The sequence below is a fragment of the Stigmatopora argus genome, chromosome 8, assembly GCF_051989625.1.
Source record: "Stigmatopora argus isolate UIUO_Sarg chromosome 8, RoL_Sarg_1.0, whole genome shotgun sequence".
Taxonomy (NCBI): domain Eukaryota; kingdom Metazoa; phylum Chordata; class Actinopteri; order Syngnathiformes; family Syngnathidae; genus Stigmatopora; species Stigmatopora argus.
The window spans coordinates 13,068,019-13,093,120 of NC_135394.1; the positions used below are offsets into that span (position 1 = coordinate 13,068,019).

At 39.8% G+C, this 25,102-nt stretch overlaps 1 protein-coding gene and 1 long non-coding RNA gene across 2 annotated transcripts in view; one reads left to right on the forward strand and one right to left on the reverse strand.

The window, feature by feature from the left end:
• Window positions 1-25,102, reverse strand: part of trabd2b (TraB domain containing 2B) — a 61,043-nt gene that overhangs the window by 7,422 nt on the left and 28,519 nt on the right. Inside the window, exons 3-4 of the mRNA XM_077608231.1 lie at window positions 14,227-14,373; window positions 9,721-9,895 (exon numbers count right to left, since the gene is read on the reverse strand). Of these exons, the coding sequence (XP_077464357.1) occupies window positions 9,721-9,895; window positions 14,227-14,373 (322 nt within the window). The remainder of the gene's footprint in view (window positions 1-9,720; window positions 9,896-14,226; window positions 14,374-25,102) is intronic.
• LOC144079454 (uncharacterized) overlaps window positions 19,658-25,102 on the forward strand; it is a 39,307-nt gene continuing 33,862 nt past the window's right edge. Inside the window, exon 1 of the long non-coding RNA XR_013301539.1 lies at window positions 19,658-19,789. This is a non-coding gene — a long non-coding RNA (uncharacterized LOC144079454). The remainder of the gene's footprint in view (window positions 19,790-25,102) is intronic.

The following is a 25,102-nucleotide window of genomic DNA, read 5'->3' on the forward strand; positions in this document are numbered from 1 at the left end:
TTTACACCAGCATAGAAAACGTTGAGATTAATCTTTGAATTAAGGTTCTCAGCAAATCATTTTGAATATATATTTCCTAAAATAATGGGAAATTATTTAAAATGAAACTAGAAGTAAAAGTGTGTTCCATGGCGTTTTCAGGTATTGTTCTCTAAGCCCTCTAGTCTGTCCAAGGCACTTAGAATTTCACATAAATCTTCTAGTGTTGTTTTTTTTCAGTGTCAGACATCAATCCCCAGCTTTGATAAATTACATTGCGTGTCCAAATGGCTACTACTTTAAACGCAAGGATAAAATAAAAAAATATAAAAAATTGGCAGCACATTGTAGTACGTACTTGTATTTAGAAACATGTCCCGCGGGGGGCAGTACATGCCCTTGTCATTTCTAAATGAATGTTATCTGTAACGGGCCGTATATGGCCCGCGGGCCGAGGTTGAAAAACATGTACACACACGATCCGGGGGCGGGGCGAGCGCGCGAATCCCGTTTTGGCGAAAGGTCCGTTCGGCGAACTGTCCATCGGCGAAACGTCTTTCGGCGAATCGTTCGGTCACGATTAAAAGCCTCTTACTCTTGTCCTGCATCTTGTGCAGGTGTAATGTTGTGCTCTAAATGTAGCTATTTCCACTTATTTCTCATAGAGTGACCAAAAAGCCCCCTCCCGCATCTCCCCGGAGCCGTGTTTTTAATCAGGCAGCAGAACACAATGATACTCTCAGAATGTTTCAATTCATCCGAATCGTGCGGCGAGTGAAAAAAACAGTCGCTGACCTAAAAAGTGGAAGCATCTGCAGTGGCTCCTCCTTCCACACATTCATATTTTCCCTCTCGCTGCGCCGCCCGCCGATCTGCGCGCGCGTCGGCCTCTGAAGTGTACATCAAATATTTCAATGAGGCCCATAGTCTATGCACCTTGCTGTGCATCTACGCTTAGCCTTTGACCACTTTTATAAATCACTCGGAGCTCTGTGGAGCTGTGCCAAACTTCCCTCTGGTGCTGCAGATTCCAAAAGCAAAATTCCACATCTCAGTTCAGTTTGGAGTCTGGATGGCTTCTCTGCAGCCCCCACGCTCATTCCTCATCTCCATAATGACTTCACTTCCTATGAATGCAGCATCATGTCTGTCTGACTGTTTCTTTTGCACTGATGCTAAGGGACACGTGAGTGACAGCTGCTAACAGTCGGGTTCTGGTTTATGTTCTGGGCACTTGCAAGGCTCTTGAAAGGGTCCCTAAAATTCTTGCATGGTTCAGTGGAAAATATAGGTTTCACAAATTTTACTCCGAGACACATACAAGTGTCATTGTCATAAGGATTCAACTAATCATTGTCATAATTGTAAATGAATGATCCTTTAAAAGCTTTTGGGAAAACTGATTTTTTTTTTCAATGAATGTCATACTGAGCTTGTATCTCAAATTGTTGCCTGTGCTTTGTAATGCCAAACTCAAGCATTTTTGGGATGCTTTTTAAATCTTTTCTTTTTTTGTAAAGCGTTTTGCGTGGGCCAGACCATTTTAGATATAATATTTAGATATTTTTTTTATAAATGGATTGAAAGAACTGGGTTAAAAGCCCTGAATATTCAGTTTTTTATAGATCTAAAACAATGTTTATTTTAGCTTTTTTATATATTTTTAGATTTTACAAAATGATTTTTGAACTAAAAACAGAGAAAAAAATGATTAAAAAATTACAATTATTGATTTAAAAGGGGGAAAATCAGGAAATTTAATATACATCTATACTCTTCATTTTAATTTGATCCTAAAACAGAAAGTCGGCACTCATGATTTACTTTCTCGGGCCGCAAAGACGATGCGGTGGGCCAGATTTGGCCCCCGGGCCGCCACTTTGATCTAAATGATCGTCAAGTGACAGAATAATGCTCGGGGGGGGTGTATTTATTACATAGCAAAATACGGTAGTTTCCAAAATTATCCATAAAAGTCTTCCCTCTAAATCCCCCTTATTTCACGCCACGACATTGTCACGGTAACAAAATCCATACTCTACTATCCCCTATCACACCAGCGTTGTACATATTCATTACAGTTATCATTCCTTATCCTATTATTTCCACAATTGCAAAAAAATAATTGCATAAGATGTCGCCTCTAAAAACACCGCCATGTTTTTGCAGGAGATTACAATCATCTCCCGGTAGAGGAAAGCTGATAACATTTAGAGCCGAAATAGGGGGAAACAAAACACATGCCCCTGTTGTTTGCTTTTTGTTTCCTTTTTTTTTTTAGCTGCAGTATTTCCCTGCTGGGAAAAGAAGTGTATGAGGAGCAGCTGTTTGACTAGTCCACATCCAAACAACACAAACACCCTATGCGCTAATTAAAGTTGCAGTTTATTATTCATGTACATTCCAAACAATTCTCGTTTCTTCTCATTAAAAACTCATTCGTTTTTAAAGGGAAATTTTCTATTGTCGCACGTTTGTCGCTCATCTGCCAAGATGGCGACGAGATAAAAGCAGGCAGGTATGTGTTGGCATGTTTATGTGAATTATTGCGTGTATCTTGAGTATGAACGTTGATTGGATCTTACAATTTTTTTTGGTATTTCCTTCTGTTGTTTAAATTGAGGCTTAGTGAGCTTGAATCACGCACAGCATTCATTTGTCTGAGAAAACTAACACATGGTGTAGTTTAGTGCTAATCCCATGCATATGTGAAGATGCCAAGAAGCGTGTTTGATAATCAATAAATTGGGTGAAACCGTGGAATCCGGTAATAGATCCAAAGATTGTGTCTGATGTAGAGCTAGAGTTGATGAATAGGTGTCGTCTTGGTTTGTTGAAAGGGGCTTTACACACCAGCCTAAATCTCTTTAAAGAGAGACACAACATTTTTATCATGTGCATCCGGTGGAAAGAATGTTGCTTAGGACGTTGAAAAAAAATGAATTGAATTGAATTTTTGTGATAGAAAATAGTGGAGAAAAATGTAAATAAAAGTCAGTATTTGCAGGAAGTGGCCGCTTTTATGTGTAGGCAGACATTTTTAGCAATGTTGGTACTATCTTGGCAAATCAAATATATCAAGTATACGAGATGACATCCTGGTGACTTTAGTGTAATTCACATTGTCTCATGCACTTGTGTTTGAGTCTATCAGTGTTTATGGGTGTAACTGATGTGACAAAATGGTTGTAATGATGTAATTTTTTTTTCATTTTTCCATGATCAAGTGTGAAACATTTTGAGCAGCCTTCTTTCCCTTGAAAGTCGTCATACTGGCTGTCCCTTTTAATACTTCGCAAAATTAAACTGTGTTCACATCGAATTGATTGCAATTGATATGGAAATCAGAACCTTATATGAATCACCAAATACTATGTTTTCAAGTTATTCTCGGCACTGTAACTGGATGAACCATGAGCGACGACATGGGCACACGCCAAAATTAATGTCGAGAAGAGAAAAAAATAGCTTGACAGCAATGATGTGCACTTGAGTAGTATGTTACACCAGTGTTGGACTCTTACAAAAAGTGGATGTTCAACTCCTGATCTTAATATTTGTGAAACCATTCATGTTGTGGAACGTAAGAGAATGAATAGCCACAAAATTGATGACAAGACGAAGCCACAAATTATGCTTGTTGGTTTTGAGCCGTGGCCAAGGGAGGAGAACACTTAATAGAAACATTAGCCTGGAGAAAAGTGTTTTCAAATCATGACTTAAACCTGAAATAACACGCAATTCAGACTTCAACACCAAAGCATTATCTTGTTTAGTAAAGTCTTCGAAGAACTTTGCCAGTAATCGGAGTCCTTAAAGCCTTTCAAAGTGTGACCGTAATTTAACTTTTTTTTTTTAATGTGATGTCCACAAGCTAGTTACATCATGGACCAATACTACCAACTAAAGCCTTTATAAATGATCAAAGTGCACAAATTTTGTATGAAAAAAGCTAAAAAGAGGGAAAAAACATGAGAAAATTATTTATTGAGCCATAAAAATATTTTCTATTGTCAGAGGAAGAGGCAAACGTTTGACAAAATATGAACGTGCTTACGTAAACACAACCTAACAATTTAAGATTATGAATTCTAATGGATCTAATTTCCATGGGGCCTATGTATATTAATCTCCTATAATTTCTTTAAAATTACTCTTGTGCATTCATGGAAAACATCTTCCTCCAAACTTTCTATTGGTCAAATGTGCTTAAAGATCAGGTTGGATAGCCCCACCTGTTCATTGGCATGCTCTTGACAGTCTGTAAATGTATTATGTATCATATGGGCAGATTTCTGGACGTAGACTAGGATTTATTTTGGCCCTTGGAGTGTAGACTTTTTATTTCAACTGTCTCTTTAGCCTGAGATAGCTGAGGCAGCGAGATTCCAAAGTCAAATGAACTCTTACTGTAGAAACAGACAAACAGATGTGAAAGTGGCTGAAAAAAGCAAACATGCTTGGACACAGCACTACTAAGACGACAAGTGACGTAAATGCCTGCACAAGAATGTTTTCCTATGATATTTATGCTCAGAAAATGCATCTCACAAAGGCTCACTTTTTTTTGTATTTTTAGAGGTTCCTTGCAATGAGTTTTTTCAGGTTTATTTTGATTAGTTCGGATCTATTTTAAAGATTGTCTCACCAAAAACTGGTTATTGGAAGGTTTTCAGTTTTCCTGTTGATCAAGTGGTTACTGCGTTATGCTAGCGACGGTTTCGCATTTATTTGTTTAGCAAAACTTCTATACGCTTTGTTTAGTTGTTCATTAATGGGATTTTGCAGCTTATTTTTTCCAGATAATTTAGACAACAGCCCTCACACTATATATATATATTTTTTTTTTTTTAGCTAGTTCATGTGATTGGTATGGGCAGATCTCACTCATGGCTAATCAATTAAAAAATCGACAACACAAAATTCCGATCACAACATTCCTAATATTAAGCATTGAATGTCGCGATAGAAACTCTTCAATTTGTCTTGATTGGTGCAAAACAAAAATTCTGAGCAGAAGCAAGTCATGTTTTTTCAACTTAAACATTGCAATGGTGTTAAGCCCTTTTTTTGCCCTCACCATGGTCACCGAAAGCTTTCAGGCAGCGCTTTGGTGCCAGAATCAATTCTTGGGACGGGAAATGAAAGTGGCTCAAACAAACAAACCTACATGTGTATTTTGGAGAGTGCCAACTCTTCTTGGCAATACACGCAGATCACGTGACCAGCTCTCGGCTGTGGCCGCATCAGGAAATTCCATGGGATGTTTTCAATAAGAAGGCAGCCTGAGAGTTGGCAAAAGAGGAGGTTGCACACCACAAAGAACAAGACGCTGCTTGGCCCGACGCAACTGTTAAACACAACTTGGTGTTTCTTGTTTTGTGTTGCGGGAGGGTGAGAAGCAAGGGCAGGAAGCTAAGCTGGAGAGTGTGCATCTCTCCTGCTTGGGCATGGTGGGCTTGGGGCACATTTGCATGTCCTTCCGTACATTTTTTTTAGGGTTTAAATACAGCAAGTCCTCGGGTTACGACCTCGTTCCGTTCCTGAGATGCGTTATAACCAGTATTTCAGTTGAAACATAAAATAAAATAAACTTGCACTGTATGTACAGTGCGATACAGAAAGCATCTGTCATTATTAAAAATCAGAAATCGCGCTTTGACAAACAATGGCGCTGTTTGATGCCGCATATGTTGGCCTAAGCCTTTATATATTTTTATGGGGCGTTCGTAATGACGAAACAACGTAGGTTGAGACTGGCGTAACTCGAGGACTTGTATTGAAAAGTGGAAAAAGTGGATAGGAATAGCCAGAAAACCCAATTGTACTATCTGTGACATTTTGCGTTGTTTGTCAGCATTAAGCTAAGCCACCTGTGTCAAAGTGGCGGCCCGGGGGCCAGATCTGGCCCGCCGCATCATTTTGTGCGGCCCGGGAAAGTAAATCATGAGTACCGACTTTCTGTTTTAGGATCAAATTAAAATGAAGAGTATAGATGTATATTAAATGTCTTGATTTTCCCCCTTTTAAATCAATAATTGTAAATTTTTAATCAATTTTTTCTGTGTTTGTATTTCAAAAATCATTTTGTAAAATCTAAAAATATATCAAAAAAGCTAAAATAAACATTGTTTTAGCTCTATAAAAAACTGAATATTCAGGGCTTTTAATCCAGTTCTTTTAATCCATTTCTAAAAAAAATATCTAAATATTATATCTAAAATGGTCCGGCCCACATGAAATCAAGTTGACGTTAAAAGCGGCCCGCGAACCAACCCGAGTCTGACACCCTTGAGATAAGCAGACTTTTATACGCTAGTTTAAGAGGATTTATATGCACATTTCAAGTGCATATATTACCTATGCAGTTTGGACCCTGTGGTAATCACGTTTTACTTTAAAGGAGACCCTAAATCTCCTCTATTATTGTTGTTTGTTGGCGCTTTATTGTTGTTGACAACATGACTTGACATGTCTTTTCAAATATTATGAGACACCCACTTGCAAAACATGAGAATCTATAAAACTTACAGCAACACAAATCATGTCCAAAATCTTGGTGGGGAACTGAAATTGCGGCTGGCCAAACTGAGTAACAACCGCCTCTGCTTTTTTACCCCTAAAGAACACTAAATCACAGCGGGGAAAACATCATGTCGTACCAACTACAGCCTCTCAGTTGGTAAGAGTTTAGGCCTTAAAGTGCATGGAAGGCATACATTCTTTCTTTTTTGATACTAATCAAATGCAATTTAATACCAGAGCTGGACCGACATAATATGAATCGTTTAGTTTTAGTTTTGATTTTCACTGTCAGAAATGTAGAGCAAAAAAATGGGAGCTTTTTTTGCTGTAAGCTTCCCATGGGTTTCAACTGCATTGCAAATTGTGCAGATAATTGACTGAGATTGAATCAAGTCCTCCCTGTGGCTCACATGTTTCTTATAACATTTTGGAAGTGGAGCGGAGATTACCATTAAATCTCAAAGTTCATGTCCGCCAATGACCTATCACATTTACATACACTGTCAAGTATATGTATTTTCGTTTAAACTCATTTACAGTCGGTGGATATTTGAAATGTGTTGACAGAGCGGTGACCATATTGAATTGGTTTATTTTTCAAGGGGTTAAAGAAACATGAACTTCAATGATTCAAACGTTAATGGGATTGTGTTATACTGACTAGTACACTAAAATCTCAGTCCGTGGAATCATTTTATCGTGTCTTATATTTCATTACATTTTAATAATTTTATTGCTCCATTTAAAAATGAATAGACATCTTGAATTTATCTATTAAAATGAAAACCCTTTTGACTAGTTTTGCATTTTATGCTTTTTGGCAAAGTTTTTTTTTTATCAATTTGTTTTGCTCCTCAATGTTGGACAAGGACCGTAGTTAGATGTATTTGACAGATACTTATTTCTACTTCATGGTCTAAAGCTATTTGGAATTCCATCATTCAGACAAGAAGTGAACTTAGAGAAAATTTAGATAGATTGCACACTTTTTTTATACTGAGGCGAACACTGGATGATGGGAAAGACCTTGCCCGTTCCCACAATTTTCGAAATGACGCTACCCAAAGTGACCATAAAGATTAAAAAACCTTAGTGCATCGCTGTTTTATATTCTTAAGCACGCTTGGTTAAGGCCTCAATACTTATGACATTTCTTTTAATTCCTCTCCTAAATCCCAAAGTGCTGTTGCGGTCCATGCAGTAAAGTTAGTTAAGTACCAACAGACGCAATTTTACAGCTGCTTCTGCGCCATTCTGGCGGACGTGCACTTGAATTGTCATTTGGTACTTTTGTGGTATCGAGTGGATGATAAAACTTCATGGGTAGTTAAAGACACAAACCGGGGGGATTCATACTACACCGTAAAGGGATGAGCTAACGTCCTAAAGAGTCAAATGAAAGACACTATACGGGGACCCCCAAATTTTTTCCTCTCCAAATAACACTTCCTATTCCATCACTTACAAATGAGATTTTTGCAAAACCACATGGATAATCCCCTTTCCAAGAACATTCTGAAATGCCAAAAATGACAAGGTCCTGTATCCTTTCCGCAATTGGAGACTTTTTAAAGGACCTCTTCCATGTCTAAATTCATTCCAAATTTCAGAGGGATGCTACTGAGTCAATTACTACATTTTGCTTCCCACTAAACGTGTTTTTGATCCGTTAAGGAGCAATTGAGTCGTCTTACGAATAATAACAAGGAACGAAATTATTGAAAAGAGGCATTATAGTACTCGGACGTTTCGTTGAAAGACGTTTGGTCGACCGGACGTTTGGTAGAACGGACGTTTGGTAGAACGGACGTTTGGTAGAACGGACGTTTGGTAGAACGGACGTTTGGTAGAACGGACGTTTGGTAGAACGGACGTTTGGTAGAACGGACGTTTGGTAGAACGGACGTTTGGTAGAACGGACGTTTGGTCGCCGGGTTGTTACTGTTGAAACCAGCTCTCAAAATTATAATCATGAGAGAGAGAGTGAGTTTAATATCTAAATATCTAATATCAAAATATCAACAGTAAACTGTCATAATTTGACAGCGAGCGAACATGGCGACCATACGTCCCCTCTACCAAACGTCCGTTCTACCAAACGTCCGTTCTACCAAACATCCGTTCTACCAAACATCCGTTCTACCAAACTTCCATTCTACCAAACGTCCGTTCTACCAAACGTCTGTTCTACCAAACGTCCGTTCTACCAAACGTCCGGTCAACCAAACGTCCGGGGACCAAACATCTTTCGACGAAACGTCCGGTCATGAGGCATTATGACCCCTGGATATACAGTATGATAATACAGTAAAAAATGTACAATTAGAACAAATTGTAAATACCGTTTTTTTGTTTTACTCAATGCTTGTTGCCTACAAGCATTGAGTAAAAATCTAATGCTACCAGTCGTAGCATTTGAGTTTTTCCCCTGTGCCTGTAGTTAACAAAAAGACTAATGACGATTCTTACTCATGTTAAATCTGACTGTCTTGCACATATGCACAATTTAGCACACTTATAGAATGACTAAGGTCAACTAGTGTCACATTTGGCTTTCATTAAACAATTCAACGTTACTGTGAGGCACTAGGAACACGACCAGACCCAAGTAATCATCATATTTCACATAATAGTTGCCTTCTTAACCCTACTAGGAAAACCAAAGTGCTCACTAGTTACATGTAGTTAGTTGTAGACATGAAAAATGTCTTTAAAGGAGTTTAAAAGCGCGTTAAGATGGATGTCAAATTCAGTTAATGCTAAAAAAAATGCTGTTTTTTGTATAAGAAACTACCACCTGTTCGTGGAAACACAAATGTTTATGTAAGACATATGCACATACATGCAGCCCCCCGCCCTCCCGAGGACAAATACAATTAAGGAAACATTAGCAGCATTATCTAGGAATGCAAATCGATATAAACAGCCTGTGGTTTCTCGATTTCGTAGGCGGGAACGAACAGTAATTTAGAATTCTGAGTGAGCACGCGAAGGTGTATAAACACGCACTTTGGAGCGCTGGGAGTTATTGTGTATTATTATCATGTCTTTTTCTCCAGTTATGCTTTCAAACAGAGGGAATTCTTAACCATTATGTACACACATTGGCACGGAGAGATTCTATTGTAAACCAAAAGTACTCTTGGTGGGATTGCTTTCATATGCAAATTTTTTATATTGAATTGTAGGCCCAAGAGAGCCCTCCAGCACCCTCACCTGCACCAAAGGCAAAAAAGTAGGTCTGGTTGGGATTTCTCTGCAGAAGGGCAGATACGCGGCGGGCCATGCGCTCGTTTCGCTTGTAGATGAGTTCCTGCCGGAAATAGCTGTCGATCTGTAGCGCCGTGTTGCGCTCGTGAGCCGGTAGGGAGCTGTTGATGAAGTGGGGTAACTGAAGGAGGATGGAAAAGAAGAGGATGTTTTATTGGTAAAATGGATATTTTCAAAAATATGTACTAAACATATACCTGTTCACAGTTCACAACTCGCAAATACACATATTTGAGCTTTTGTGCTCTTTTTGAAACGCATCAAATTCACTCGAGATGATGCAAAAATGCTCTCTAACCGGGAAAGTAGGACCGTTATTTCAGGTCAAGGAGTTTTTAAGTTGAAATTAATACAACTGCATTGAGCAAATTTTGCACTGCAGAGGGGGAGCTCGGACGTTTCGCCGAAAGACGTTTGGTCCCCAGACGTTTGGTCGGCCGGACGTTTGGTCCCCGGACGTTTGGTAGAACGGACGTTTGGTCGACCGGACGTTTGGTAGAAGGGACGTTTGGTAGAAGGGACGTTTGGTAGAACGGACGTTTGGTCGCCTGGTTGTTACTGTTGAAACCAGCTCTCAAAATTATAATCATGAGAGATAGAGAGAGTGAGTTTAATATCTAAATATCTAATATCAAAATATCAACAGTAAACTGTCATAATTTGACAGCGAGCGAACCCGGCGACCAAACGTCCGTTCTACCAAACGTCCGTTCTACCAAACGTCCATTCTACCAAACGTCCGTTCTACCAAACGTCTGGTCTACCAAACGTCCTTCGACGAAACGTCCGGTCACAGGAGCTCGGTTTAGCTTTGGTTGTCAAGTCTTTACCACGTGTACACTTGAACTTCCAGTGCATTTGTAATGTAATTTAAAATGATCTGATATGAAGTTTAATGTGTCATAGATGGGGTTATTTGTAGTTAGAACTATAAATGTCATTTTTGATTGTATCACTCACTTGGCGGGACTCCTGTTTTCCGAATTTTTTTAAACCAAAACCACAATTTACAGAGTACAACTTGACATATTATATATGATTGTTAATATAACTCTATCAATTGTCAGAATTTTTGGGGGTATGATCGAATCAGAGATTTTTTTTTGCACATTAAATGCTCCTTAGCCCAACACATCACATTATTATATGGAAAAAAAATGTCTCAAAGAACTAATTTAGTCCTTGAAACATCAAAATATGAAACTCCCTTTTTGTGAATGAACTCTTTGACCAGATAGGGGAAATGGTAAGTGCAAATTTCTATAAATGAACTCATAGATATGGTATTGCACTTTTTTTTTATTAGCCTGGGTGAAACACATACAGATGTTCAAATCTGTGGAGTTTGCGCAATCTTCCATGTGGGAGAAGATCAAACCGTAGAAGGATGTTTTTGCCATACCAGCTAGTAAAAAAAATCCGATTAGTTTCTTCTAATCCCTTTGGTGAAAAGTAATTGTGTTTCAAACATTTTGATGGGTTTCTTAAATGTGTTTTGTGAGTCCGAACTGACTTGTGAGACAAATTACAGCTCCTCCCTTCCCAAAAACACATTGAATTCTTGGATATCTAGAGGTTGCCGTCTGGTAATGGAGTGCAAGGTGATTTCAGCAACACTTGCTTCCGACACAAAGGGAAGTGGCTAGTGAGTCTCGGTGTGAAACTTCAAACGGTGGTCACGGTCTACACCAGTAACGACATGACATTTTATTATGATATTTAAGCGCAGTGAATCACCAAGGCGTGTACGGCATTGAGTTGGCCCGATCTTTCAGGAAGACAAATGAAATGCTATAGAATTTCTGGTGAAAGATGAACAACATTTGGTGAGAGTGCAGATGTGTTTCATGTGTTGGAGTTTGACACGTTAGAGATTTATTGAACCACATGTGAGTAAGTCACGCTCGCTCGCATTCATCTTTTAGCTTGGCGTCGAAAGAATATATATAGGAGAGCCTCAAACCATTGTCCACACAAATATTCTTTATTTTTGTCACAATACATACAAATACGGAAAGGCATGTACACTGGTTTCAATTTTTTTTTCCGCATTCCCTTTTTTTGCTTTCAGATCTTTCTTTCATTTTCACTTTTATTTCGTTTTTTTTTTTAAAGCTTTCAAAACATTTAGCCGTTTTTAGCATGGGGCGTGGCCTTGGCATAGAGGAGTGTGGACTTGTGAAAGCCAACCAGATTGTCCCCAAATGAAGTTTCCTTGAAGATGATGTAACCATAGCCATTTGCTTTTTCCCCTGCTCAATGTGTTGGCGTGAGTAGAGACGTTAGATGAAAAATCCGATCATTTTATTTAAAACGTCTTCATCTTTGGGTGGCGCGGCGTCCATCAAACTACCCTATTTTGCCTTTCAATATACCCGGGTAGTATATTAAATGATTTTTGCTTTTTTGAGCCTCCCGTTTGTGCGCCATTTAATATACCCCTGCCGTTTAATATACCCGGGTATATTAAACGGCAACTCAGCTTTTTTGGCAAGATTTGTATGGTGTTCATGAGGGCATAATTAGAGATACTTAAGTTCATTAAAATTCCAAGTCAAACTTTATTCAGCAGTAAGTAGTTTTAACCTGAGCATTAAGTTGTTTTAGTCTGCAAAACGTTGATGCACCCCGTCACGGCATAAAGAGTGCGTAATGGATCGTACCTTCCCGTTTGTGCGCCATTTAATATACCCCTGCCGTTTAGTATATTAAATGGGGGGAGTATATTAAACAGCAAAATACGGTAATCATGGCTCATAATTAGAAGTTGAAGTTTTGTTTACATTAGCCAGCAATAGCTGTATCAGAAATAAACGTTTAACCAAGTACTTTCAAATCATATCAACAAGTTGCAGCTATCTTTTTTACAATGTGCTGAGTGAGTGATTGAGTTTGTGCTGGTTTTGTGGTGAAATGACAGGAGTATGAGTGTTGAATACTCGCTCACCACTTCATTTTTAAATCCTAATTTATCCCTGACTTATTTTTTAACACAACTGGCTATGTTGGAGGTCCCCAAAATGTTTGCAATCAGCCGCTCACTTGAAGTCCGTATTTTTTTCTCTCTTTGCTTTTCTCTCATATGCTAGCACCTCCAGGCATTTGAATGCCTCTAGCATGTGCTGCACAACTCCATGTCATGGCATTAGGGCCCGCTTACTCTGATTTAAAGAGCATGGGGCCGCCAGTGGGCCACTCGAGGTAAAAGAGCGCCGAAACAAGCTCCTGGGGGCCGACTAAATTCGGAAGACGAATGGATGTAGACCACAAAAGTGACAGGAGAGGCCTAGAGAGAAAATATTTGTGACTTTTTTTTTTTTGCATGACTTTCACACGTTCGGGGGCTCTCTGGTGTGAATAACTTGAAAAGCTAAGGTTACATTTTGTGTCAGGTTTAATGTGTCTGGCCAACCTAAGTTATAGCGAGTTTTTGAGTATGTCGATAGTTTGTGTGCGGGTGGTTGGAGAAGCTGTAAATTACTGTTTTCTTTGAAATAAGAGCATTGTCTTGTAAAATGTTGCAAGCTATTTTGTTCCTTGTCAAAACATGATTTCTTGCCGAAGCGCTTCCTGATTTATGTCTGTTGAGTGCTTTATTATTATTTATTTAAACGTCAGCGTTACAAGTTTAGGAACCCGGCGCTAAAGACCACAGAGTTTATTTCGATAGTACAATGCTTTGGTGCTCGTGACATTTTTGTTCATTTAAAAGTTTGAGAAGTTGGTGGAAAGCAAATTTGGTTATGTTGTTTTTGTGTGTGCTTAAAATAACCCAAAAATAAGGTTGTGCTTGGGTGGCGATAGGCTAGTCAAGCTATTAGTCTGCATTGTTAGCGAATCGACATTAGTTGAAGTCGACATACTTGTTTCCATTTTTGGTTTAATTGTTTTGATGAGGACCACCTGATGCTGTAGTGGTTCACTGTGGGTAACCGTAGGGTTGATAATCGCTTGGCGGCGGTGTGATTTTGAGTGTGAATGGTTGTCTGTCTTTATGTGCCCTACAAATGACTGGCGACCATTCTAGGCTATAATCCACCTTCCGCCCTGGATAAGCGATGTTGAAAATGAATGAGGAATGGTCCTATATTTATCGCTTACATCAATATTGGAAAACATTTTCAAATCGTTTATGTTGGTCTTTTTTTTCTACATCACAAAATCTTGGGGGTGTGTAGACTATTTTTTTTTATATGCACTATAAATGTCCGACCAACAGTTGTTGACGTTTCCTTGTACAGAAATACGAGCAACTCTCTGCGTGACCACCCAGATCTTATCCAAAACCAGCTTTTCAACATGCTTTAACGATCATAACAATTGTTTTGATTTGTTGGGAGTTTCAGATAAAAAGAATCAAACCTATCATTATGCAAACAAAAAGGCATTTTTATTCTTTGCCAGATGTAGAATAACACCAGGAAACGGAAAAAAAATGTCAATATTGCAAACCTGTGCATTGTCTTGATTAAAGATGATGGAATTTAGGTCCCCACAATTGTAATGCGTAATGAGGTCCTCAGTTGTGTAGGAGCCTTGCAGACTGCCTGCTCGGACGCCCTCGTGCTGTAGAAGGGTCTGGTTTAAGGCAAACAGCACCTGCGAAAAAAGTACACAGAAAAACAAGGGTTTGATTTTCTTTTTCAATCTCCGCACTTATTTTTTTTCATAATAAAAGTCTTATTCCGCCATTGAATATTTCTTCTCTTTTAGCCAGACTATGATGGAAAACTAGGATGCCTTGGTTCTACATAATGGACCTTCAGTTAGCAATTTGAGCCTCCATTGAATCAAGACTGAATGTTAATCGTAATGCCCCTGATAACATCAGTGAGTTTGAAAAATAAATAAAGCAAAATGGCAACCATTTCCAAGAGGATATAAAAAGAATACATGATCAAAACGGCTGGTCTTTTTAAATAACCTCGTGTGGACAATAAAACTAAACTAACAAAATGTCATTAGCATTTGGTTTCTATTGAGGTCAACTGCAGGTAAACCACACTACAAACGCCAGCCACAGAGTTCCTCATGAAGGGTGGAAAAGGTTTGGCGCGAGTTCTTTAAAACGTTTCCGTCTGTCACCGGGGCATCGTAAATCTCCAACGGTCATTAATAGCAAAAGTAAACTCTCTTTAAAGAGAATTTACTGCACGCAGCCGGCGTTCGGCCTCGCAACTTGGCTCGACGGGTCAAATCCAAGTCCCCCTAACCCCGCCTCCCGCAGACCCCTGTAGTGCCGTGCCACATGTGACCGGCCAGACGTGGGCCGAGGCCATCCATGGCCATTTTTGCTCGTTCCTTCCCTAACCGAAGGTCCACTTGAAGCCCTTTCACACACTTCTACATTGCATCTAAACTGACTTGACTACGCCAAAATGACATCTTGTCATAACTTCAAATCTCGGTTGGCTTTGGAAGCCAAGAGCCGTCCAAGAACATCAACTTGGGGGATTTAGATGATCAGCATAGCAGCTCCAGCCTGATACAGCTGCTCAACTAATTTAGCCCGAAGCCATAATTTACACAATTACATCTAGCTTTCACAACCGTACTGTATACCCACTGGACACGTTGTTAGGTACAGCTGCACCATGTAATGAGAACCAGTACAAAAGTATTGTGCCCTTAAAAAGAGATACAGTAGAATTTCTGTGGAAGAAGCCGAGGACTACCGCAAATCGAAAAAAGATGCGAGTAAATGTTCATAATTCTTATAGCAATAGCTCAACCTCTAAATATACCACAAACCGTAGCTAGGTTGACGTGCAGACTTCATTCTCATTCCATTTGGCAAATTGTTCTGACTGAAGATTCTTGGTCATGGCGTCTATTCTGAGACACTGTAGATATATCATCGGCTACCATTGACAGTAATAGATGGGTTGTCATTCAATTGTTGCCGAACTCCCAGATTAAATGAATTAGATTTTTGTATACCGTATTTTTCGGACTTATACTTGAGTATAAGTCGGACTTGCCAAAGTATACACAATGATGAGGGGGGAATAATATGTAAGTCATGGAGTTGGGATGTGATTTGCCGTGTGCGGTCATTTGGTCGCCGGTCTTTTGGACGCCGTCTTTTGGTCGCCGGTCTTTTGGTCGCCCGGACCCAAACAACGGGCGACCAAAAGACCGGCGACCAAAAGACCGGCGACCAAAAGACCGGCGACCAAAAGACCGGCGACCAAAAGACCGGCGACCAAAAGATCGGCGACCAAAAGACCGGTGACAAAACAAGGTAAAACAACACGGTCTACGCATCAATAAAAGCCAACAATGGCCCTGAGCAGTTTCACTGAGCGGACGTGTGAGTGTATAAGAGTTTGTATGTACATGAGTTGTCCCCTTAGGAAGGGACTTCAGTCAGGGTCTTAACAAGTTCTCCAACAAAACACAATAAAAGTACGGGAAATTTGGAGCTTTTCTTTAGCCTAATAATTAATAGGGCATTAAGTATGACTAAATAATAATTTGCAGTTTGTATTTAGGGAATTTGAGCAATGATTTAAATGGTAATTATCAATAACTTTCCGGGCGACCAAAAGACCGGCGACCAAACGACCGAGTACCGTGATGTGCAGATCAGTAAAAATTACACGATCTATAATTATAAATTGTTTGTAAACTTTTAATGAAAATTGCTGGATTTAACAGTAAGCTAACAGTAGTTAATCATCCGTCCACACTTGGGTGCATTTTATGCACGTTTCATATCGAATTGCATCACAGTCATGTTGGCAGAAAAACGTAGTCATTATAATTTATGTACTCCCGCTAATTAACAAAACCATGAATGGCAAAAAAAATATCTCGACCTTGCAGTTTATACTTTTCTCACTCATAAAGAAACTGCAGATAGTTTTAATGCAAGTTGCCGCTTTTGACAAATCTCTTCTCTCCCAAGTTGGGAGTCACCGCTGGAACCTTTTCCACCAAAAGCCCTTGAGAGGAGGACATGAAAGTCTCAGAACACCTGCTAAATGCTTTAGAACACTCCTCTTAACAAAGCTGACAGCTTAAACACCAGAAAAAAGACAGAAGGCTTTGTGTGCCTTTGAAAGAAAGTGTAGCTGTACAAGTACAATATTGTCTTTCTTTGGAACACAGACCCTAACTACAGTTGAAACCTTGGCCACGGCATTTGGAAGGAAACAACCTTGTAATATTAACACATTGGAAACCAATAATAAGACTTTGATGGATACACCTGCCCACAATATCCACAAGTGTCTTACTAATTATTGTTGGCTATATTCAAGGTTTTGATCGTAATGCACGACTCTCAATAGACCGTAGACTACATGATAATGTCGTTACATGAATTAGTTTACCAGTTGACTTTGTAGGTTTCAACACAATGTCCAAAAAAACGGAACCTGGTGGATTGTTTGTTTTGTTTTCAAGTTGAAAATGAACATTTAAACAGACAGCAAAAAGCACAGCCACTTCACTTATATTTTAATACGCTATTAGTCATGGTGTTGCGTGTGCGCGCATGTGTCAGTCCTTTTCCGTCTGGTCCTTTTTTTCCAGCCTGGCTTTCATCAAGTCTTCTTCCGTCCAAAAATCCTTTTGTCGTCAAATAAAGCTTTAAAGGGACGAATCTGGATAGTGGCGTGCACACTTTTTGTTTTAGACCAACAAATCATTAGCAAAACTCGGAATAGCATACAGTCAAGAGTCATACATATTAAATAAAGTGTATTCGCATTCTTATTTTCTGGACCTTTAAGGTATTAAATATTTGGTAGTTGGCTCAGAATATCGTTAGCTATCTTGCATAAGGACGCACAGGCCTCAAATGAGAAAAAGCTTAAAAACATAATTGCCTTTCCTTTAAAATACTTTCCTCGAGACCACAGTAACAGTAAAAGAGACATTCAAATGTGATTGATTTGCACAAACCGATGGAAGACTTGTTTTTTGAGAGGCATGTGCTGCACAGATGTAAGTGAGGATCTTGCTGGATAAGCAAGTGGCGCAGAGTTTGGGTGGGTAGTTTTTGCATGCATGTAGGTTATTATTAATCAGGTGTTCGAAAACAAACTAACTTCCCTCATTTATTTTGCTTTTTTTCTTGCTTTTGAATTGATTTTTGGACTTTTAGTGAGATCCGAGTAATTGATATAACCCTACAAAGTTGAGTGGTTTCAGTGCCTCGTTGACATTTGTGGTGGACTTAGTTCAATTGAGTTTAAGTTTGATTTAGCCATTTTGTTCGTTTAACAGCCAGGCTTTAAGATGGTTGGCAAAGAGGTTCAGAGACGGGAGTTCACGTATGTTAATTGGTATTGAGTTCCAGGCATGTGCAGGACAGAGATGCGTTGGCTGAATGCGCTCTTTTTGAAGGAAACTACACAGTCACCTCTAGAGCCAGCCCTTGTTGATGTGTTAGTATTTTTTGTACAAAATCTTGCAGTAGAGGAGGAGCTTTGTGTTGGAAGATTTTGTAAACTAAGGTGGCATCTGCATATTTAACAGTATTATTACAGTTCAGGCGTTTGTGTTTGACCATTCGTTTGTTGTTTCAGGAATGGCATTCGGCGTAAAACTTGTGTACCGAATCGAATCTTCACACAAAAAGCGTGAATTTGATTACCGGACATCCAGCCAATGTGGGTCGCCAGTTTGGCTCCGATTTCAAATAAACGCAGGTTCCCTTACATGTTGTTGATGTTGAGGGAAAATGAAGCACACACTTTCTTCTTTATTGTCTTCATAACAAACCAACAGCGTGAAGTCGAAATGTGGTCTTCATTTTAAGCCAAGGCTCCTCTATCACATCGATGCAGTTCATTATTGTTATTATAATGACGGATATATTCAGACTCTATAGTGATGCCAACATGGGACGCTCCAGACTCAATGTGAGTCCTTTCTCTCCGTCTTTATCACGCCGTTATTTAATCAGGCGCTGATAAAGAAAAACAGGGCGGTGCGTTCCCCTCGGCCGCTCTCTACTCCCCAGAGACCCGCTTGTGTTTCATAGCTTGAAAAGGTTTCTCCAGACCCCTGACCTTGATAACACGCACCGCTGCACCCCTCTGGGGTCGGAAGGCATAGGGGGATTGGGTTCGCAGCACCCTGCGGGGCAGGCGTTAGGTAAGGAGTTAAAATAACATCCAGGGCAGCACGAAAATAGGAGATATTAGTGCTCGGTTCCCAGCAGCTCCAAAACATCTTGCGTGTCAGTACATTCCCATCATGACCACAGTGAAGAAGCAGAAACTAAACAAACCAAGTATACATTTAGACTCGGCCATTGATTCCTAACATGGTGCCTTAAGAGAGGTTCATTTGTGTATGGAAAATTGTCCAATTTCACATCATTTGAGCTGAAAAGGATTTATTTTATAAAAAAAAAAAAAAACTCTTTCTCTTGTTCTCTTGTTTTTGGCAATGGAAATTCAAACTGATTCAAAAGGTCATCCGATTCAATAGTTTCATGTGTTTTCAGTATCTTCGTGCTTTTAGGTTTCTGTAAATCAAACCACCAGACAAACATGTCCATTGAATGGGACCACAGTATACTAAAAGATTTCAAATTTCTCAAAAGGTAATGCGCCCCATAATCCGATGCGCCTTATTTAGCCCAAACTCTGGACTGCTTACTATTGTGTTCATGCCCCAAAAGGCTCCTGCGCCCTTTACCATCAAACCTGTGCTCTCTCAAATGACTTCATCTGTTTATGTGCAACTGGCAGTGGCAAGAGGGCTTTAAAAGCCTGCTGTTGTCTCATCTTTTAGTCAGAGAGCACCTTGGATACATTAAGTTGCGGAAGAACTGGTGTTACCCAAGAGCCCAACAAAGACGTAGATAGCCTTGCATGACATCTACTTATATTGTCCTCATGAGGTTCTTGGGTTTCTTTTCTCAGGGGGATCCGTGGAAGCTGCCGGCCTTTTCGAGGATCCATTTAAATGTCTCCCTTCGTCAAAACCTCACCAGAAGACTTTTTACTGTCTCTTGGCGCCTTGCAGCATGTGGACTTGACTCCCTTGTTTGAAGGTAAGCAGCACTTTCAACTCATCCCATCTGGCGTCGGCCTAGCATTGAGTCATGGGGTCCTTCCAACGTCTCAATCCCCCGTTAATGCCAACGCCGTTGCAAACACACCCTGATGTAAATACAAGTATATTCCTTTTTACTTCCACTGCTGTGCCTACTCGACCTTCTGTCTCGGAGTAGGAAATCCAGGGATTACCGCAGGGACAATCCTTGTGGCAGAGGCCTGCTGCTCACAGCTTTCACAGCAAAGCCTCGTTTTATTCCCCTTCCGTCCTGCTTATATTTTTGACTCGCCATGTTTCTCCATCTCGTCTCTCCACATGCACCTTTCAATTGTTTGTCTCTCATTGGTACTTTTTGCTCCAGTGACTTAAAGCCTCTTGTTTCCCCACTTAATAAGAGGAATGAGTAGGGGCTGTAGGGTGTTGCCCCAGCTCTCTGTTAACTTGTCTACAAATAAACCCTGTTGTTTGACTTGGCAAGGCCGGCAGTTCGCCAGTCATCCCTGCTTTCCTGCTCTCCACCCCCAGAAAACACAGAACATAATAAAGTATCACTTGATCCATGCAGAAAAAGCTCACAGCTGGTCCCTCGCATTAGAAGTGCAGTATCTGTGTGTGTCGGAAAGAGAAGTTTAAATTACAGTTTGAAATCTTGGTAATCGTTGATGTCTTTTGATATCAAGTCCTCCATCTGGTGAGGTGGCACACCCTTACTTGAATTGGATCAGAGAAGGCATCTTATTAGCATGAAGATAACGTGAAGGAATTTTAGGCTATTGGGTGGCCCTGAAAAACAAATGACCCGAGTACATTCTGCAAACTGTGGTCTAATGAAAAATACTTAAAACACTCTGTTTAACCCTTTCTGGGGCACTCATTTAACTCATGGGCTGCCCTTAAGGCCTCTCCTAGACCTTTTTGAAAGTCGTCATGAGATTAGTCTCTAGCCAAGTGCTCAAATCGACTGGCAAGTATTTCAATGATTGTTTGTTTGTTTTTGTACTTTTATGAACACCATTACGGTCACTCTGACCTTATGCTTTTGTTAAAGCTTAAAGTCTGTCATGAACATCGTGGCCTCCACTAATCCCAACACATTTCACACATCACTTTTTTTTCCCCTACAAAAAAAGCACTCTAAATCCAGCAATGTGTGCGATACTATCCAAACCAGATGAGATACGTCGGCACATTTTTCAGACATTCCAAAATTGCCTTATCTCCTATCTCCTTCAACTCTGGAGCTTATGGCTTTGGATGCAATCATTTTGAAAGAATGACTCTGTCCTTGTAAAGTCCACCTTCGAGATGTGGCTGAATTGTAAGTGTAGTACAAATTTTAAACCTCTGCAAAAGGTCTAGGTGACCGAAGTCACGGCAGTGGCAAACATCCTGTAAGTCACTCTAACCGAATGTGGTCCATGTCATGCAAGGCGTGTCAAACTAATTCTAGTCAAATCCTTTTTTGGGGAGAAAAATGTGGAACACCCAACAGGACTACGTTGTTCGTGTTAGCGTGTTTCTCAACTTACTGGCCAAAAGACAAAACGGAAACCCAGTAAAGTTCAAGCCAAATGTTCTGAGAAATATTTAACTAAGAAACAAAGCTTCATATAAGGAAACCACCAGGCCACCACAAACTGAGACAAGCTGGACATGCGCATTCAAAAATACACAAGTTTTACGTTAGCCCCGTTATCTGCATAGAAAAAGTTGAATGCGCCCACCTATAACTAAGACACAACAACGTACTATACCACTCTAATGGCTAATGTTGCCCCCCCCCAAAAAAATAAAAACAAGACAAAAACATTTCACGTGTCCTTCAAATATCATCTTAAAAACTTATTGAAGAACGGGTTTACAAACACACAGTGGTACAATTATTGCGGGATTTTTTAAAGGTAATTCAATGCGTAATCTTTTGGATACAATGCGCAACATCCCACTTAATTGTCGAGTGACAAGGGCAGCAAAAAGACTAGACACCCACATCTCCTTCACAGCCTTTTTTGACTCTGACCCTGAAGCTAAGGCAGCCTAATCCCACACAAGCACACCATTTCACGGCAAATCACCACAGAAATGTCCAATTTCATGCAATCGTATTGCGCCTTCTACAAAAACAAAGACTGAAAACAGTGTGGGTAGTGTCTCTTTTCAACCAAAGTTGATCCAGACTTTGGCGTGATGAAAGTGTACAATATAGGTACGCATACCTGTCAACCTCGGACAATTGCTCCCCTTATTAATGATTACAATTCCCCTTACTAAGTGATAGATAATAAACTGTACAAATGCAATACGGCACATATTTACTCACATAAGACGCATTTAAAAGTCTAAAATTTTACCCAAAGTGGACGGGGTGCCCAATCAGTATCCACTGAATTCAAGATTCTGTAGATCGACGATCACGTTTTCGTCTGCTACCAGTGACCAAGATGATCCGGTTTAGAGCCAAAATGGGTAAAACGAGAACGGTTTTACAACAACAACAAAACGTACTTAAAAAAATTCCCGTACAAAAGTTGTTATACGGCATACACAATTTTAAATGATCAGAAAATGTATAAGTTGACAGGTATGGGTACAGTGAATATTTTTGTCCAATTTTGACTAGAACATAATGCACAAAGTATGTCATACTGATATAAAGGTTGACCTGATATCTTTAATACCAGGGGTATAGACTTTCTAATATTAGTCTGTCTGTTGCTATGCTATGTCTGGTGTCGGTGTGTCTGTAATGATTTAAATAAGATACAACTTCCTCTCTTGGCCTGGACTGGGAAGAGTGAGCTCATCACTTCGGACACCCGCACTCCACATGTAATTATTTCTTGTCAGCACTTTATGCAGTTAGAGCTCAATCCTTAAGAATCTTTTCTGGATACAGCGTAACCATGGTGCTTTTGAAGGCCGAATGTTTTGCAAATATTTGTTATGGACTAAAAATTTGCAGAATTTCGACTGCATTTGTGCTGGAAGAGTATGTGTTGTTCTCTTGTGGCTGGAGGATGATGCCTGACAAAGGCGTTTGTGCTTTGTATTACTGTACTTTTGCACTTTGCCGTTTTGGTGCTGTTTTGTCATGCTAGTATACCAAAGATTTGGTCCAAATGAATTGCTTTTCTGTTTGTTTTTTCGGATTAAAGTCAGATGTCTGGAAAAGATTGACACCAAAAGTCTGCTTCAACTTGTGTGAATAAAGCAGAACGACAGATTAACCTTACAAAATACAGCTGCACTACTATGTTTTAGAAAAGCAGGTACTGCCAGGTACAGGTTTACGATTCAAGGGATTGACAAAGGCGGCCTTCTTGGAAAGAGATGAAACAGATTTTGGCAGACAGCGAGCAATAAGTTTGAACTTTTACCGTTGCCTTTTTCCAGCTCCTTTATACATTCCTTCTCACAGTAAAACACGTGTGCAACCATCCCCGAGATGGCAGCCCTGTAGCCTTCCGGGAAAGTGCATGCTCTGAAGAAATACAATACGATTGCAACTGTATTGTTGCTGTCCTTAATCGTTTTAGCACCCAGACTGTCTTAGGCAAACATTGGGTCTGGACCACAGCTAAATGCCTACTTCTGAAATAGAAAATTGGTCAGAAAGAGTGCTCTGAGTGTGTTTCAGCACATCTGTTAGTGTGTTTGTATTTGTGCCAGTATTTGCATCCCACAGGGACTTAAAGGGCAGACTTGGGCAGCCATGCTCGGGATTTTGTGGTCTCTCCGTCAGCACATCATATCACTGTGGCCTTTAAACGGGCCACAAATCTTTCGAGGGACCACACCGATGCTAAGGAATGCCATTGAGACGGATGATGGCTGTTGTGTGAGAAGTTATTTGTGAATTGTCGGTTAAACACAAAGAAACTTTGTTCAAATTGTTTTCGGATGGTTGGCTTCACGTTATTGTTACACTTGAATGGATTCCATTTAAAAGGATTGCAATAAAAATAAACTTTAAAAAAAAAGAGAGAGGTTTTTAAATGAGGGCTTAAAATCAGCAATAATGTCAGTAAAGAAATTAAAATGTCAATTTTTTTACTATAGCTGCCAATGGAGCAATAATAGCGCTTAAATAATCGAACTGGTATACCAAAACTCATTGATGCACCCTTACATTTCTTATATTTTATACATATAACTTATTATATGTAATTATTTTTTAAGTCTTAGGTTTATTTCAAACTTGTGGTTTATAGATGTTAAGAAAAAAATGTAAATCTACTTTACAGTGTAAATCGCGAGCTTAAAAACTAATAATTTAGGACAATGTACTATAACTCCGTACATTACATCACTTCTATTTCATTGGTGGAATCCATTCCTGTGGGCATTGTATACGTTCTCCGCCATATCTAGCCCTCATTTAACATCTCGCCACCACATAGCCAATTTTCATTGATAATGCGATTGTAATGGATCTCTGGTTAGGCACCAGCGGCATCTGTAGTGGGAGTGTTTCCATGCTAGTCACCTCAAAAGAGAATGAAATGTCTACCACACACGCAGACACCCAAATCAACTGAGCAGAAATGCAGTCACATTAACAAGCGCAACAGTGGGAGTGTTGATGTGCTCTCAAAGGGTGACGGGTGAGCGACCGTGGTTTCACCCACCGTGCATGTACAGTATGTGCACACGCTGACAGATGTCTTTGCACACTTGGGGATTATTGGACAAGAATGTAAAGGGGATGACTGCCATGACTTTGACTCACACATTCTGCCACGACGCCCAGATTACAAAGGAAATAACGCAGAAGGACACATGTTGGGCCAAAAGTTGATTAGGTTGCACTGCGTGACGTTAAGAAAGACCGAATGTTTACGCCACTGAAACAAAAACATTCCCTTGCTTTCCATTCTGTTTCTGCTAAATATAACTTTACTTTCACCCCCGCTTTTCCCCCACCTGGTTCCAACAAAGTGGCCATGGCAACCCTCCAAAATGGTGGATGAGTCAACAATGAGTTCCTTGCTTCCCCCATCCTCCATGTCAGGGTGGAGTGAGAGTGACTGGACAAACAGCTACTAAATACTCTTAAGTCAACATTCAACACCCCAACTCCCTTTTAGAAAACTTAAAAAGGCGTTACACTTTGTGGATGAGATAGTTTTCCTGGTACAAATACAAAAATGCAGTCGCATACCCTAAATTCATGACATAAGTATAGTTAGTGTGTCACTGTGGGCGTTTTGCAGTGTTTATTTACGTGTTTTAAGAACTCTTGGCAAAATATTTTTTGTTCTTTTTTAGAGAGGGATTAAGGTTAACTATGCCAGTGAAGCCTTTCAAA